At 39.5% G+C, this 17,804-nt stretch overlaps 1 protein-coding gene across 1 annotated transcript in view; it reads left to right on the top strand.

Moving 5' to 3' along the window:
• LOC140307515 (solute carrier family 23 member 2) overlaps positions 1-17,804 on the top strand; it is a 47,633-nt gene that overhangs the window by 1,416 nt on the left and 28,413 nt on the right. The window contains exons 2-3 of the mRNA XM_072386438.1: positions 9,864-10,013; positions 17,385-17,542. Of these exons, the coding sequence (XP_072242539.1) occupies positions 9,864-10,013; positions 17,385-17,542 (308 nt within the window). The remainder of the gene's footprint in view (positions 1-9,863; positions 10,014-17,384; positions 17,543-17,804) is intronic.

Here is a 17,804-nt window from a genome sequence, read left to right as displayed (position 1 = left end):
TGAATTGTTTTTTTTTTTTTTCTGTTCAGGAAATTCACTTTAAAATGTAATTTCAAGCAGCTTTATTTTCTTAAGCAAGATTGGAACTAAAAAAAAAAATCTGCAAGTCCCTGATTCTAACCGATTCAAACCGTGAGAAAAACTAAACAATTCTGGTAAAAAAAAAAAAATTCTCTTTTATTAACTTAAGATAAAAAGGTTGATGAATATATATCAGTTCAGCAATGAAACACAAAGCCTCTTCTCTTGTTCATCATGCTATAAATTGACCCTGAACTTTTTTTTTTTGGCAATTTAAACAAGAAAACTTTTGTTTGCCAGTCTGGGGAAGGCAGGTTGTGCCAGTCCATTTAGGGTTTCAGATATCAAGAGAGGATAGCGTCTAAGCTCCCAAAACAATGGCTGGCTTCACATTTAAATGAAATAGTATACCTTCAGTCTCAGGAACATTGTCAAGGTATGTAAACTCTGACCCCTGATCCTAATGATGCTGTTTTGGAGTCTTGGAGTTTAGCCTGTGTGTTGCTGAACTGAAGTGATGCAAGAAAATATCTTGAAGTTTATAATAGCTATTGTTATGGAAATGTATTGTACTTGTTTGTGTGCAAATTAGAAAGCTCAAAGTCAGCCACCTGCTTATCTCCAGCACAAGAAGAAAAACATGTAACTTCTACTGCAAATATGTATGTGAGTATTTTCATCATTCATTTATATCATGGAAGCTCTGAAAACTAGGGAGGTGAAGTGGTTCATTGATCATCTGCAACAATAACCCAGTACTTGCCAATAACTGGCTCTACACTTCTCTTCTGTGTGCTTTACAGTTGCTGACGAAAAAAAAACATTAAATAGAACTAGATGATCTTATTACGCCAAACTTATCCATTCATATGGTTATGCCGTAAAGCAGAAAGCAAACAGCTCAGCACATGATGCTGTGTACAGAATAATCATGTAGGCCAGTTTTAGTGATGATTAGCCTCACATAATCTATTTCCATCCATCCATCCATCCATCTATTTTTAGGTGCAGGTCCCTTGAATATCTAAAGAAATGCAGGGGATGTTTACTTTAAAGGCATGTAAATAAATCTTTGGTAATTTTTTTATATAGTTTTATTTGTTGTTTGTTTCCCCGACAGCGTGTGGGGAAAAATGTATAAACATACCTATTATGAATAATACTATCTATTAAGATCCATGCAATGTCACAACACAAAGCACTTTAGAGCATAATTAAGTCATAGTGCCGCCTTTCATACTTATCTTATTGCTTTTACCTGTGTTGATGGAAATGTTAAAAACACCTCTGTATTCGTAGTGTAAACAATGCAGCTTTAACTTATAGTACAACTCTTTTAAATAGGGTGACAAATCCCATATTCAGTGGATTTTTATTGAACATGTTTTGCTATCAAATGGTGTGTTGGCCAGGTTGGTCAGAAGCTGACACAGTAAAGATGTGACAGAACACAAGTGTTCATGGTTTGTCTCTGAGATTTTTGGAAACAATTATCTTTGGTATCCAATGTCAGGAGCACACTATCTATAATTAAGAAAAGCTAAAAAATAAATTGAGTCCAAATTTGAAAAGGCAACATCTTAAAACTCCTACAGTTCACATAGATGATGCTGGACTGTCTTCTTGCTGTCTCTCTTGGCTGCAGTGAAGGCAGATTTCCACTAGATAGAGGCAAACACTCATGCAATCTCCAAAGCCAGTGCCTGCTGGGATCTTGTAATATGATGTAGAGCATATGTGTCCACAGTTCTGCGGTCCGTCTCAGTCATTTGGCTTCAGTTTGAGAACGATGATATTCACAAAATAAGATGCCTTCTTTTATGTGGACTGCAAAGTGGTTTCCATTCTCACCCTAGAGATGTTGCCTGAAATATGCATTATGCAAGACTTTAAGAGAAAGTTGTTGCAATCGCCTGGAGCCTGTAATTTATTAATGATACTGTTGACTTAGAAAACAAAAGATAAACGGTTTAAAATTTAGTTTCTTGACTTCAAAAGCAGCATTGAAATTAACCTTGTGTTTAAACAAGAGTAAAGCCTTCAAAAATAAAACATGATTATTGTCATTATCTGCTTTTCCTTTCACTGTTTCCATGTAAATGCCCGTGAAACAGATTAACTTGTTTCACAATCTTTGGGGGAGAACATTGCAAACAGGTTCACAAAAGATTTTGTTGACTGTCATGATGTCATTCACTACAAAGTTTTAAGTCAGTAGGGGTAAGTGGATGACCTGATGATCATCCACTTACTCTGTTCGATGAATATTACTGAAGTCTGTCAACTAGTTGCCAACGTGGCAAATGGTATGTGTAAGAGTTAACGATAAAAAGGGGGGGACATTTTCGATGAACTACCTGCACACAAGCAGCAAGATAGACAAGATAAAAGAAAAGGCTGAGTGATCTTACTCGATCAGAAGTGGATCTTAAAAATGATCTATATATCTATATATATGATCTATATATATGATCGGGCTTTTTCTGGAAACTGTCCCACTTAATGACGTGTTGAGCTCACATGTCTGCAACTCTTGTATGGCCCCTCTCCAACCTGAAGATGGCCACTAACATTGTCCAGTCTGTCTCGGAGTTGAACACCTGAGGACAGGTATGTCTGACAACCCATGCATGAACTATAGGTTTATGCCACTGTCGGTCAGAAGGGCTAGACGAGCAGAGGTGGAGGGGGATACTGCGCTGCTACCCACTAACGGGAGCGCAGATCCGGCAGCACCTAGGGGACGAGGAAGCAGTACGGCCTCACAGGGACCTCCTAAGAAAGTTAGGAAGGTTGACACTTTGTCACGCAAAGTGGGCACTCTCTCGTCTGAGTTTGCCCAGATTAAGGCGCTTCCGATCAATCTGCAGCCTGATGATAGGGGATCAACTCCCAGTGGTGAGAACGCCACAAGGGGCTCACCTTGTTGGGATATTCATGTTCTGTCAACTGCAGCTTCCTGCAGTTTGTTTGATGATGAGGGGGACGGGCAGGACAAGGATAAAGTCTCAGTTTCTCGAGCCTCTGTCTCTAGGGTCTGATGGTTCATTGCGTGGATCAGAAACTGGCCATGCCACAATGAAACCAGCAATTCGGATGGCTTTAGCACACCTGGGGCTGGATGACGCTCCCATCACAGTAGCTCCTTCGAGAGCTTTTTTTAGGCAGACGCCACAGCCTACAGCTTTCTTGGTCCCTCCTTTGAAACCCTATATTGAAGAGCTCCAGCACTGCTGGGCAGATCCAAACTTATTATCTCATCACAACCACAGCCTCTTTGATAGTCTCACCCGATGAGGCTCTCAGACCTAATCCCACTGTCCCCGTCCTCAGTGCCGGGTGACCGATGATCTCCTTGTTAGGGCTTAAAATATAGCGGCACGCATGGGCCATATTGGTAATTCCTTTTCCCACCTTATCCTGGGCCTTTCTCAGATCCTGCAGGAATCTGATGTTGACTCCTCTGCTCAGACCCTTAGTGATACATCCCTTCAGACTTTTGCATTCATGTCTAGGGAGCTCAGAAGGTTGATGTCAACAGTGACACTGGCACACTGCCAAGTCTGGCTGGCGCAGTCCTTCTCTGTCAGAAGTGTGTCGCCATTCTCTTCCAGGGGTTCCAGGTCACATGTTTGGGCCAGCTGCTCAGCAGGTGCTAGAGCGCAGTGCCCAAGTGGACCAAGCCAGGCAGCGGTTTGCAGGCTTGCTTGAGGGCCCGGTTCAGGCCCCAAGGCAGAGGGGTCTTTTGTCGTCTGGCCCCAAAGGCTCTAGGAGCCAGCGGCCCTTGCTCCCATACAAGCCAGGGATTTGACGATTGGCTAATTGTTTCCCCAACTGCAGAGTAGGCAGTCAGAGACACTGCTTGGCTCCTTCGACAAGTGAACCGGCTGGGCCTCACAGTCAATTACTCCAAGAGCAGTCTTACACCCAGTCAGAAAGTAGATTACCTGGGCATGACTCTCGACTCACTGTCGGCACCCTGCCTTCTATATGCCTTTCCTCCAATTCTGCTCATTCATGTGACGCTGGAAAGAGTGAAACAGGGCCACAGACTGCTACTGGTGGCCCCCAACTGGTTTCCAGTGCTGCTGAAACTACTCCAGGGGAAACAATGGTAACCACTCCTGGCATCCTGTGACCAGTCAGTGATCTACACGGTGTTAAGTTTCAGGTCTCCCTCCACTAGGTCACTCTATGCTAATCACTGGAAGCTTTTTCTCCCAGTGGTGCCAGACACAGGGCAAGGTGCCGGAGAACTGCTCAGTGGCCATCATTCTGCGTTTCCTGCAGTCATTATTGGATGCAGGCAGATGTGCATCTACCTTAAAGGTATATGCGGTGGCCATTTTGGCAGGACATGCCAGAGTGAACAACCAGACAGTGGGGCGTAGGCTGTCAAGGGTCACTGTGGTTCCATCATGGGACTTGACATTGGTTTTGAGGTCAGTGTGTGGGCTCCCATTTGAACCAATAGGAGAGGCAGAACTAAGGTGGCTGTCTGCAAAGACGGCATTTCTGCTGGCAATCGTGTCGGCAAAGTGAATGGGTGAACTCTACGCCCTGTCAGTGAGCCAGATGTGAATGCATTGGTAACCGAATGGGTCGGGGGTTACTCTCCTACCCAATCCCTCCTTCCTGCCAAAGAGTGGGCCTCCCTCACATGTAAACCAAGCAGTTGAGTTGGCAGCATTCAGTCCACCAAGCTCGTCACAACAAGCAATGGAGCTGTCAGAGCAGCTTTGCCCTGTTCGGGCCATTTTTTGTAAATCTGACAAACTATTTGTTTGCTATGGGGATTGTAGGAAAGATCAACCTCTGTCGAAACAGAGGCTTTCCAAGTGGATTGTTGATGTGATTTTACATGATTATATGTTGCAGGGTCTACCTGCGCCTAGTAACGTATGGTGCCACTCTACTGGGAGTGTGTCCACATCATGGGAAACTTGAAGGGGGTCTCTCTGCAGGAAATCTGTACTGTAGCGACCTGGGAATCCTCATGTACCTTTGCTTGCTATTATCGTGTCAATGTGGCTGCTCTACCTGCTGTGGCAACAGCTGTTCTATCAACAGCTTCCATGTCTTAACGTGATAAGCAGTCCTTGTGACCTTGTTGGCATGAGTCATCCAGTGCTAAAGCACTGCCCTCTGGCGGTCAGGAGGAATGAAATAGAACTAGGTTTCTATGAATTCTGGAGCTGTCTGTCACTCGGAATCTGGACGAGAAGATTCTGTAGGAACAGTTTGCGTGATGACGTGGGAGTCTTATCCCTGTAAGACCCACGGTTGCAAATTTACAACATCACTTTTAAAGATTTTTAAAAAAGGCCTGCAATTTTTGTTTTCTCAAGAACACATTTATATAGTTAATATTCTTTGTCTTCACAATGCTACTGGATAGAAGAAGTATTCATAGGTCCGGTCATCTGGCCTTGAACTCACTCTACCTGCAAATTTCCCATTGAGCTCATCTCCTTTTTTGGATGATTGGATTACTCAGGATTAAAGTAAAATTCCTTAAATATTTTTGTGTTTATTACATTGTGTAGAACATGTACATATTTAGTTATTTTGAAAAACATTCATCAAACTTGATTTAGAGCTTGTTATGTCTATGTTGTCATTCTACAACGTTGGGCTAGAGTGGTAGTCAAAATAGGCTGTGCTCCTTACACATTACATAAGGACACCTCACTTATCACATGATCCCAAATTGAAAGAAAAAATGTTGTAGAAATTTAAAGTGTTAGATGATTCATTGTAACTAAGCGCTAGATGTGCTTTTCTGTTAAATTATTGACTTAGTTTAGCTTTGACCATAATTAAATACATGAATAAATTGTATAGGATATTTGAAACTCCCTGTATCTTTGTAGTTTTTTTGTTTGTTTTTTTAACTTCTAAATTATCCTGAGCTATTCTTCTCAATGTTGCCCAAGCAGCAGTTAGTAGCATTAGGAGATAGCATTAGGGGGTAATGCGTGTGTTCCTTTTAGTATGATAAACAACTTGACTGTGTCAGAGATGGAAAAGAAGGGAAACTCATACTATGGCTGAATTCATTCAGCAAGAAATAGCTGCAGGTGCCTCAAGACAGTTGTGCTCCCAACCATGCCCAAAGTTGCAAATTTACAACATTTCCCTAAAAACTTACTAAAATGTAAAAAATCTGAAAACTTTTTCATTTCTAAATCGGATGCCTCCTAAAACAATATCTGAGAGGTCAAAAATTTTTTATTAAAAATTAAGAGGGGCGTGCACCCTATCTCATCACATGGTCACAGGTGACGACTTTGTTGATATAATAACTCGACCTGCACATATGTAAGATGGAGAAATCCAGTGCTTAAGCAGCACCCTCTGGCAGTCATCCAGAATTCACCGTAGTTACATTCATAACTCTCGCGTTAAGCTCAGCTTCACTTCACTTTATCTTCTGTGTCGTACATATCAGGCACAGTACATTCATTTTTTAACCTTATATTTTGATTTCCCAGTGTAGCTCTCTTAAAAGTTTTAGTTACTACACGATACAATGCTTTTAGGGCTTTTAAAAAGATTATAGCTTTTTACAATCTCTCTACCCTTCCTGTTATGCAGTTCTAAAGTATCTTAAAAAATATTTTAAAAGAACACATTCTGTTTAAATATGTTGCTCTAGCTGGTGTTCCTAGGAGATCAGCCAATGTTATGAGCTCACTCACACTAAAAATATGTGATAAACCATGACAAAAGAAGTGTAAAAAATGGATTCAGTAAAAACACACAACAGTCTCGGGCACTTTATCTTTGTGTTGACTTCTCATATGTTGGTATCTACTGTCCACTCTGTGAAACATTTTAAAAACTTCCATCAACACCTCTGTCACATTTTAAACACTGCTGTCATCTTTTTATTTGTTCACTTTAAAGAGACACGTCCTCAAGAGAGTTTGTCAAAACCCTTTGGAAGAAGATCTGTCCCCATGGACTGTGTAAAGAGGGAGTTGACCTCTTTGCATTTGAAGGCAGCTTGTGAGTCAAACGGGCCATTCCCTAACATGTTGCAAGTGTAATTATATACAGTCATGTGAAAAGAAACTAGGCCCTCTTTCATTTCACTTATCAGGTTTCACTTATCAGGACAAAAAAAATCATACAAAAAAGCATCTGGTCTTTACCACTGTATATTGGGTAAGTACAACCTCAGATTAGATTAGATTAGATTAGATTTCACATGTTACAGCAGCAAGCAAGAGACAAAAAGAGGAAAGACAACAGAGACATAGCAGGTAATACCACCAGTGACAGCAGTTGTACATGGGCTCATAAAGATAAAATTGCACAGCGTTATTATTATTATTATTATTATTATTTTTATTATTATTATTATTATTTTTATTATTATTATTATTATTATTATTATTATTATTAATATTGTTATTAATATTATTATATACAGTGCTCTACTGGGGGGGGGGGGTTCAGACCTGGTTGTTAAACAGGAAAGAAGGACCTTGGGGTGAAGAGGTCTGTCACTGAAGGAGCTGCTCAGTGCACTGATGGGGTGGGAGATATTGTCCATCATTGATGATAGCTTTGTGATCATCCTTCTCTCTCCCACCACCTGCACTGAGACAAAGCTGGCCTTCTTGATCAACATATATATATATATATATATTTACATATATTACATATCAATATATGTAATATGAAACATTGTGATTATTCATTTAACAAACACTAAACCAAAATACAGAAGCATTGTGTGAAAGTGCATCCCATGATTTAATTTATCAGCCTCCAACATCATTGAGGAATTTTGGCCCAATCTTCTTTATAAAGTTGTTCCAGCTCTCCTAAGTTCCCACCACAGCATTTATTCAGGTTGAAGTCTGGGCTTTGAATGGACCATACAACACTGTGATTCTTTTTTTTTTAGCCATTCTGTTGTAGATTTGCTGTTGTGTTTGGGATCATCATCCTCTTTAATAACTTAATTTCAGCCAAACTTTTCTGTCAGACAGAGGGTTTCACATTTGACTTTATAATACGTTGGTATACAGAGGAGTTCCTGTTTGACTCAATAACTGCAAGGTGCCAGATCCTGTGGCTGCAAAACAAGGCCAAATCATCAGCCTGTTTCTATGAGAGGTTTGTGCTAGGGATGGTCGATATGACGATATTAAATTGTGAACGACTGTAACGTGAAGACAATCCGTAACAATCTGTCAAACTGCAGAGATTGTGGGATCGTCTAGGGCACATTCTATACATTGCAGTTCTATGCTGATGCGCCGACTCACCAGACGTATTACGTCGTCAACCTGACCGACCAATCACAGCGAATTACGGGCAGTGACGCGCTTTCTTATCCCTTGTTGTTGTTGTTCTTACTCCTTGTTTGTGTGTGTAGCAGTAGCCGCATGGAGAGCCATGGCTGAAAGCCAAACGGAGGAGTCGGTCGCTAAAAAAAATTCCACCTCCATTATATGGAATTGGTTTGGATTTTCCGCAACTGATCAAGCGCAAGCAAATGTAATTTTCAAAGTTTGCACTGAAACAGTTCGCACGTAGGGTGGCAACACGACGAACCTGTTCAATCACTTGAAGAGGAAGCATCCCAAACAGTATGCTGAGAGCCAAACATCGAGGGGCCCGGCAGCACCGGGCACCGCAAGCGGAGGCAGCAGTTAGCGTAAGACCACACATTCACCCAGCAGAGGAAGCCCCTGGACAGAGCCCCGATAAGGATAGGGCAGAGGCCCCCCGGGAGCCAGGGGCAACCAGCCCCCCCCCCATCAACAACAGCACAAGCAGGCCAGAAGACAGCAAGTCCCAGACCCAGGCCCAGTCACCACATAAATCAGATAAGGAAAAAAAAAAAAATAATAATAATAATAATAAAAAAAAAATACACACACTCGCACAACATATGCATTCGCTTATGTTTCCCTTCCCTAAACTCCACTTGGGTGTGACGCAGCGGACACATCCGGGGGCCAGCAACCCCCCACAGACCCTGAACCAGTAAAACAACTCCTCCTACCAGCCCCTGCTGCCCCAGGCAGCAACCAGGCAACAGGGATGTGGGAAGACCCCTCCCCTCACCCCTTTCAGAGAGGTTTCTGAAAGTCCAGACTGATTGTAACTCCCAACTTGTTTGACTGTTCTAGAAGTTACAGATATTATGCAGACAAGTCTCTCTTTCTTGTAATTAACATTGCAATATGATCCAATCAGCTCCTGGTGATTCCATCTGTTTTGCCTACCTGCTTTTTGAAGCAAGTCTTAAATTCTTAGGTTTTTTGGTTGGTGTGCTGCATATTAACTTTTCAGTTAACCTGAAATCTTGGCCACTCTTCTGAAAATCCCAACATTTGTCCATGACTTTATCATGATTTATCATGATTTATCATGATTACATCAGTTTGAGTGCCGAAGAAATAGCAACAGAAAGTTCCAATGTGGTGGGATTTGAAGCAAACCTAAATCAGAGACCCGAATAATTACCTACAGGGGTACCAGACACACAGGAGGAGACACACGCACATTTGGCATCTTTCCCTCAGATGCCATCAGTTTCCATCAAATACATAGATGTTATACATACAAAGTACAACTCAAGATCACTACGATGACAGATATCTTTCCTATCCACATTTTTAAATTAAACACACTCCCTACACTTGGAGACAAGTTTAACATAAGTTTCTGCTTCTTAGACAGTTATGATCTTTGAGTTAGTGTCCAAACAGTTTTGGAAAGCAAAAAGCATCTTTTAGCAAATATTGATCTTGTTTGTTTTCGAAAAATGGATCTTCCGGATTGTTGATTTATTCACCTCTTTTCTGCTTCTCTCAAAGGGCAGTGATGAACAGCCACACTTAAGAGTTGACATTGTGGAGGAACACAATGAGGAGGCTCTGGAGGAGACCGGGGACAAAGGTGTAGATTTGGTCTACTCACTTAATGACAGGCCACCGTGGTACCTCTGTATTCTTCTTGGCTTCCAGGTAAATTAATCTTGTGACTTGTTTGGTGACTTCTTAAAACAGGCAGTATTTATCTAGACCAGAATACCCCAAAATATTCTCCTTTAGTTTACTTTTACCTAACAATTGCAGCCCTTGAATGGACCAATATAACTAACCAAAAAATCAACATGTTGGTACTAATGTCTAAAGATCATTCCAGTCAACATTACATGTTGTTAGCTTCGGCTAACACAAGATATTTGGTTGTATATGAGTAGGATCAAAGATCACTCTGGACAAGCAATACAATATTTACCCGCCTTTACTGAGGAGGGCAGTTTCTAACTGTTGAGAGCTCTAATGCAATAGCAAAACACATTTTTATGTTTATACAATATGCAGCAAGTCATCATCTTACAAACTATACCCAGGAGCAAGCAACAACAGCTACCTATATAGTTGTGGTTTTGCTGTCCCAACATGACTGAAACACCAAATAACTAAATAACATGAGCATGGAAACATTAACTTTACTAATACTACACTATGTATGTGGGGCCAATATGGATAAAAGGAGTAACAAATAAACCCCATCTAAGATTTTCCACACATTCTATATTAGCCCAATGCTAATTGCCTTTGTGGGTTTGAAGCAGCTAGGTGCTTGTATAGGCCCTACATGTGACTCTTAAGCAGGGCCTGTAGTCTGTTAAGACCCCACAAGCCTAATTTGTGTCACCAATTTCTAGCTTATGCACACAATTCCCATTGAAGCTGGGATTCTTAGTGAGCACCCCAGCATTCGCTCATGTGGTTGAAGCAAATGGAGCTCATGCCCATTCAGAAGCAATGATTACAAACATAACCAATGTTGGCAGTTAACAAATTGTCCGGGGGGACAATCCAAACATGGGTGTCCTATTCATTACTTACAGAAACAAATCTTGGCTGGGATAAATAAAACACAATCCAGCACAAGACAATAAGCACAAGACAATCCAGATTCTTTTCATGTGTCGTTCCACGCTGGTGGAATGACCTATCGAGCGCTACAAGAACAGGGGCGCCCCTATCTATCTTCAAGAAACTCTTGAAGACCCAGCTCTTCAGAGAGCATCTCCTACCCTACTACTTAGCCTGTACTTCCCTACCCCCTCTACTGCACTTTCACATTCTGTACTTCCCTCTATGCCTGCACTCTATTTCTAGACTGTCACATCTGACAGAGCCTGACTTGTGATTTTCCTTCTATGTAGCTTTTTGTTAGCTCTGATGTTAGCTGTAATGTTTTATCCTCATTTGTAAGTCGCTTTTGATAAGTGTCTGCTAAATGCATAAATATAAATATAAACTTGAAAAACAAAGTGTCTGTCACTTGATAATTATAGGACATGATTAATTGTGCATAAAAGTTAAAGAAAATGTCCAAATTACTTTAAAAATCTAGAACGGTAATATAATGCGTGTACAGTGTAATTTACCAAAATTCTATTACCTTTTAAGGAAAAGGCTTTTTAAAAAAATACTGAAAAATGCTACTACTTTGCAGTTTTCTCTTAAACAGCAATACAATATATTCATGTTGGTGTAGTGTGATTCACCCAGAGACTACTTCCTGTTTTGTGGACTCAAAGCAATCAGAAAACAGATTTTTCCAAGGCCTTCCCACTGGCTCTAAGAATGAGAGAATAAAGGCTCCAGCATGTCTGTGTACTGACCAGATCGGTTAATGTGTGTTAAGTCACGTGAACTGGATTCAGGTTGTTCCTCAAACTGGAGTGGTCCTCTTGCAAGCGCAAGACTGCTTCTGTGGAAGAATGAAACTGATTCGACACACTCCTATTAAAATGTTTAATTATTTATTTATTTAATCATTCATTAAACTATCAATTACAATTTTTAAATCAGAAGATTTATTGTTCATGCTCACAAAACATCACAGCACTTTGATTTTCTATGGTAACTCCCATCTATTTCATTATCAAATCAAATCTAGCAAGGTTTGATGTGAAGTCCAGCTGAACATGTACCAAATCTCATAATGTAGAGCAGAACTTGCTTCAAAGTTCTTGTTTATCTGATATTCAGGGTTAGTGTGAGCATGAGATTAAACCTGATGTTGTTGGATGTCAGGTCAAGTTGTACTCACACTTCCAAATCTCATAGAGACATCTGGTATAGAAGGAAAGGGTTATGGTACACAGAAAATGGCACGATAAATAGTGGTGCTCTACCTTATATAAGGATATCAAAGAGCCAGAGGGTCATGAGTTAATTTCAACAGTAAGAAACTATGACATTTGAATCATGCAGTAAGATTGGTTACAAGGAAAGCACAGCACAATGGAGGCCCTTGGTTGAACCACAGAATAGAGAAAAGTAGCGATGGGGATATAGTCAAATGTTAAGGTCCTTTGTTAAGTAAAAAAAAAAAAGTATGACCACACTGGGAAATTAGGCCGCAACTTAAAGTGTTTGGTAAGTATAAGGAAAAGGTACTTGCAGTGTGATTTAGAAAAATAAAGTATTCAATGCTGATCAATGCAGAAAAAGGTCCCCCAGTGTTATACTGTTATGCATCACATGATGTGATTTGTTACTGCAGGTGCAGTAAAATATGGACTTTATTGCTATGGGCTGTGGAGGAAGGAATTTTAAGCCCTTTATATCAAACTCCAACAGATATAATTAGAAGAATTATTATTAATACCCATATATAACCCTTCCTTTTAAAGTCCCCTAATTGCCAGGTATTTACCAGGTAAATTCTATATTTTACACAGTTATATCTGAGTAATTACCAACCTAAACCTGTCAACTACATGGTACTCAGTTGAAAAGATGGGATGTAGTGGAGATTTTTTTCTCAGTGTTTCAGTTGTAGTTTCTCATTATTTACCTACTTGTTACCAGTAGTAATTACCTAATAATACATTGTAATTTCAATATATTTTACCAGGTAAATATTTTGCACTTCACCTGTAGTTTACCTGAATTAACCTTCTTTTACTAGTGTAAATTAGACAAGAACATTCTATGTTTTACCCTACATTTACCGGGTTAATACCTGGTAAATTTAATCTCGTAATTAATTCTCGCCATATTCAATAACGACTTTAATCTCGTAATTAATCAAAAAAAAATTGTATTTTTAAATGTGGCCCTAATACTCCGTCATAGTACTTCAGCTGTAGTTTCCATGTATTTACCTTCTTATACTGGTGGTAATTACACAAGAAGAAACTGTGAATTACCAGGTATTTACCTGGTAAATACCTGGTAATTAGGGGACTGTAAAAGGAAGGGTTACCATCCATTCCTCATAGTTATTTAAAATTGATTTACCTAATTAAAATTAGTTTCTGTAAAATGATGATGATGATAATATATTTGCCTCTAGTTTGTAAAAAAGTTTGTGAAATGTACAAACAAGCTGAAGTTGAAGAGAATGCCAAAAAGATGGAAAAGGAGATCTAAAGATTATGAAAGTTCTGTGTGGAACAGAGAAATTCAGGTGCTTGAGGAAAAATGCCAAAAAAGCATGCTTCACTGCGACCAATAGTCCATTCCTTATAGTTATCTAAAATTAATTTTCCTAATAATTTACCTAAGTTTCTGTAAGATGATGAGGTTTAGAATAAAATTCCAACAACAGATAAAGAATATATTTGCCTCCATTTTGTGAAAATGTTTGTCAAATGTACAATCAAGCTGAAGTTGAAGAGAATGCCAAAAAGATGGAAAAGGAGAGCTAAAAATTATGAAAGTTCTGTGTGGAACAGAGAAATTCAGGTGCTTGAGGAAAAATGCCAAAAAAGCATGCTTCACTGCGACCAATAGTCCATTCCTTATAGTTATCTAAAATTAATTTTCCTAATAATTTACCTAAGTTTCTGTAAGATGATGAGGTTTAGAATAAAATTCCAACAACAGATAAAGAATATATTTGCCTCCATTTTGTGAAAATGTTTGTCAAATGTACAATCAAGCTGAAGTTGAAGTGAATGCCAAAAAGATGGAAAAGGAGAGCTAAAAATTATGAAAGTTCTGTGTGGAACTAAGAAACAGGTTTCAGTTGCTTGAGGAAGAATACCAAAAAGCAACAACATGATTGAGGAAATATGATTATGTAAAAATACACTAAGGTAAAGATAAATAATGGGACTGCGGAAGGTGAAATGCATAAGCCGAGAACGGGACAGAAAATCTGACTTGATTAACCAGGGAAAAGATTAATCAAAACAAAATTAACCTGAAAATGTGTGGCCTGGATGTTTGGACTTGAATAAAGATAGGGAAGCTAAGAGAGAGGTAGACGTGGTATTTGCACCTAGCCCTGTTGTGTATGCAGTTATAGGTTCCCCTTCCAGAGTGAATACTTGGAGAAGAGAGGGCATTTTAATAAATCACAGTGCTTGTGTGCTGAATTACTGTTGGAAAAATAGCGTTTTACATTTTGTACCTCTGTTGTTGCTGCACTCAATCATAGCTGTTGCGCAACATCAGTTGTAGGAGAGTGCATGTGAGGAAAGAGATTTTCCTTTAGTATGAATTTAATGGAAATTCCAGAACAAGATGATATCAGAACATGCTATGGACTGCCTGGCCTTGCCATTTGGAATTAGTCAAATATGATCAAATATCTCTTAAAGGAAGGAGTCATGCAGCACCTGCTGCACCATTTTTTCATGTTTTGTTTTTTGCATTTTATGACAGCCGACTCCTTTGACTATTAAAGCCTGTGTACAAACACTAGAACAACAAGTGTTAAGTGAGGTGGCAGTCAAAAGCAGAATGTTCACATGCTAACTAGATTTATAGTAGAGAGTACATCAAAGATTAAGCATAAATGTTGGCTCATTGGAAATAATGCAACACAAATCTGGTGGAGATCTTTGAAAAAAAAACAATCTTTTGAGCCAAAGGTTTCAGTGAATCAGAGCTTTGGAGTCCTTCTTAATGAAAGAAGGCACATTTTATGTGAGTTCTGGTGAAATACAGGCTCCTGATTATCAACAGTTCTGTCAGTTTGCTACACGAAGCTGATTTGCAATTTTGTCATTTTTCAAATAAGCGGGTTGCACCAGTGTTAGCAGACGAGGAGTTTTAGGATGTAACCAGCAGAAGTGGAAACTCACATTAGCACTGTTTAGGATTGTCAATTGGTGGATTTTACTACATCAAGGACTAAATGAATCAAGGAAGTAAAAGCATATCAAATGTTTAAAGTGAGACATTTTACTGTTTCATAAAAAGTATTGCCTCTTCCTGACTTTGATACCAACGACAGTTCTCAGAAATGTGTGACTGAGGCAATAAAAGGCTGTTAAAGTAAGTGGTACTAAAAACAAAGAACTAACCAGGTGATTTCTCTCAAAAGAAAGGATGACCAGAGGTTAGGCAATCTGCGAAAAACTGCATCGCCAAATAGTGGAGCAATGTCTGAATATTGTTCCTCACCATAAAATTAAAAAGTCTTTTTTAAGGATTTTATATTTCATCTACTGTGTTTAACGTCATCAAAAGATTTAGAGAATCAGGACACATATCTGTGTGCAGTAGAAACTGTCAAAAATCAATATTGGATGTCTTTGTGATCTTTTGGCCCTCAGTGGGTACAGCATTGAAAATAGAATTCTTGCTGGAAATCACCTCACTAGCTCGATATCAGTTACAGAAATCATTGCTTGTGAACACAGTTCAGTGTGACATTCCCCAAAGCAAGGTAAAGTGCCATCATGCAAAGAAGAAGTCATATTTGAATATGAGTCAGGAACGCTTGCGTCTTCTCTGGACCAAAGTGCATTTAAAATGGACTGAGGCAAAGTGAAAAACAGTTCTGTGGTTAGACGAATGGAAATTAGATATTCTTTTTTCAAATCTCAGCGCTCAGTTAAAAAGCCCCCATCTCTCAAGGTTGGGGGTGTATCAGTGCTTATGAAACTGGCAACTTGCAAATCTGGAAAGGCACCATCAATGTTGAAATGTACAGTATATACATTTTTTTTATTAGTCAGTGAGCCAGCCAGTCTTTATTATTTTTTATTTTTTTTATTTATTTCATTCTTATCATACCTCGGAAGCACCTTTGTTTTATTTTTGTTAAAATGCTATTAAATTCCACCTTGCTCCTGCCTGCTGTCTGCATTTGGGTCAACCTTCTTCATGAATTCTGAATATGACTGGCCGGCCTGCAGTCCAGATCTTTCACCAGCTGAAAACATTTGGTGCATCGTGAAACACAAAGATGACCCAGGACTGCTGAGCAGCTAAAATCCTATATCAGAGAAAATGACGATTCCTCTCTAAAGGTCCAAAATATGGTCTCCTCAGTTCCCAGATGATTACAGATGTTAGAAAAATAACAGCTGGAGCTGGAGCCTATCCAAGCGGTCATTGGGCAAGAGGCGGGGTACACCCTGGAATGGTCACCAGTCCATCACAGGGCCATACAAACAAGACAAACAACCACACACACACGCACTCCTAAGGACAAGTTAGAGTCACCAATTCACCTAACATGCATGTTTTTGGACAGTGGGAGTACCTGGAGAGAACCCACACATACACAGGTAGAACATGCAAACTCCACACAGAAAGGCCCCAGCTGCGACCCTCTCGCTGTGAGGCAACCGTGCTAACCACCACACCACCGTGCAGCCCTAACTGAAAACCAGGAATTTAATTTTAGTTTATTGTAGATTGTTAAACCTTTGTCCATCCTTACTTTTGGAAGGCTCTCCTTATCTGAGGTGCTCTTTTTTAGTCATGTAACTGATCTGCTGTAGATTAACCTGGTTTAGTTGCAATATGTTCCTCCAGCTGTTTCTTTTTAGTAGCACTTACTTTTCCAGCTTTTTATTGCCCCATCCCAACTTTATTGAGATGTGTTGCTGCGTCAAATTCAAGATGAGCTAATACATTTTCTAAAATATTAAATTGTCTCCCTTTTAACATTTGATTTGCTTTCTATGTTCTATTGTTAAAACAATGCCGGTTAATGAGATTTGCAAATAATTTCATCCTATTTTCAACATTTTCATTTTACAGTTTCTCAACTTTCAGGAGTCTCAGGAGCTATTAATGTGTTAGACATATTTAATTTTAACTTCAATAATTTGAATTGAAACTGTAGTCAGTAAAAAAAGACAGAAGCCCAGATTTCCATCAAACTCTTTTTCCTACTATTCAGTATGTTTTCCTGCAAAGGAAGATTTCTGCTTTATGTAAGGAATAGGGAAACATTGCGATGTCCAGTTTAAACAAAAAGTGTTTTTGGAAAGCAATGATAATAAATATGAAAATTAAAAAAAATAAGGCTTAGAATGATTAAACTCACTGCAGTTGTTTTAGTTTAAAGGTAATGTTTTTCGCCCCTTCAGATTCCTTGTTTTTGTCTTCTGTCCACAGCATTACATCCTTGCATTCGGTGGCATCATTGCTATACCGCTGATCCTTGCCGAGCCTCTCTGCATAAAGGACAACAACGTTGCCAAAAGTCAGCTTATTTCCACCATATTCTTTGTGTCAGGATTATGCACACTGCTGCAGACAGCTGTTGGAACCAGGTAACACACCTTTGATGACTCACAGCGTCAGTGATCTGGCTTTCCGGTGACCTGTACACACAGAGTTTACCCACAAACACGTTCACAAAGACAGACTCGCAATAATTGTCGTGCGTGTTTAAACTTCTCAGGTAGTTGACACTTCTAACTTCTTAGGTTCTGTCATTCATTGTTGAATGGTATTTGTCACTTTGTGTATTTATGTTTCTGGTATGACGGTTATCACTTTTTTTTTACATGAACAGCAGATGCAAACTGAGGG

Source organism: Leuresthes tenuis, unplaced genomic scaffold (genome assembly GCF_036924035.1).
Source record: "Leuresthes tenuis unplaced genomic scaffold, fLeuTen1.0.hap1 SCAF_5, whole genome shotgun sequence".
Lineage (NCBI taxonomy): Eukaryota > Metazoa > Chordata > Actinopteri > Atheriniformes > Atherinopsidae > Leuresthes > Leuresthes tenuis.
The sequence above is the reverse complement of the archived record's forward strand: the minus strand, read 5'-3'. Positions and strand labels throughout refer to the sequence as shown.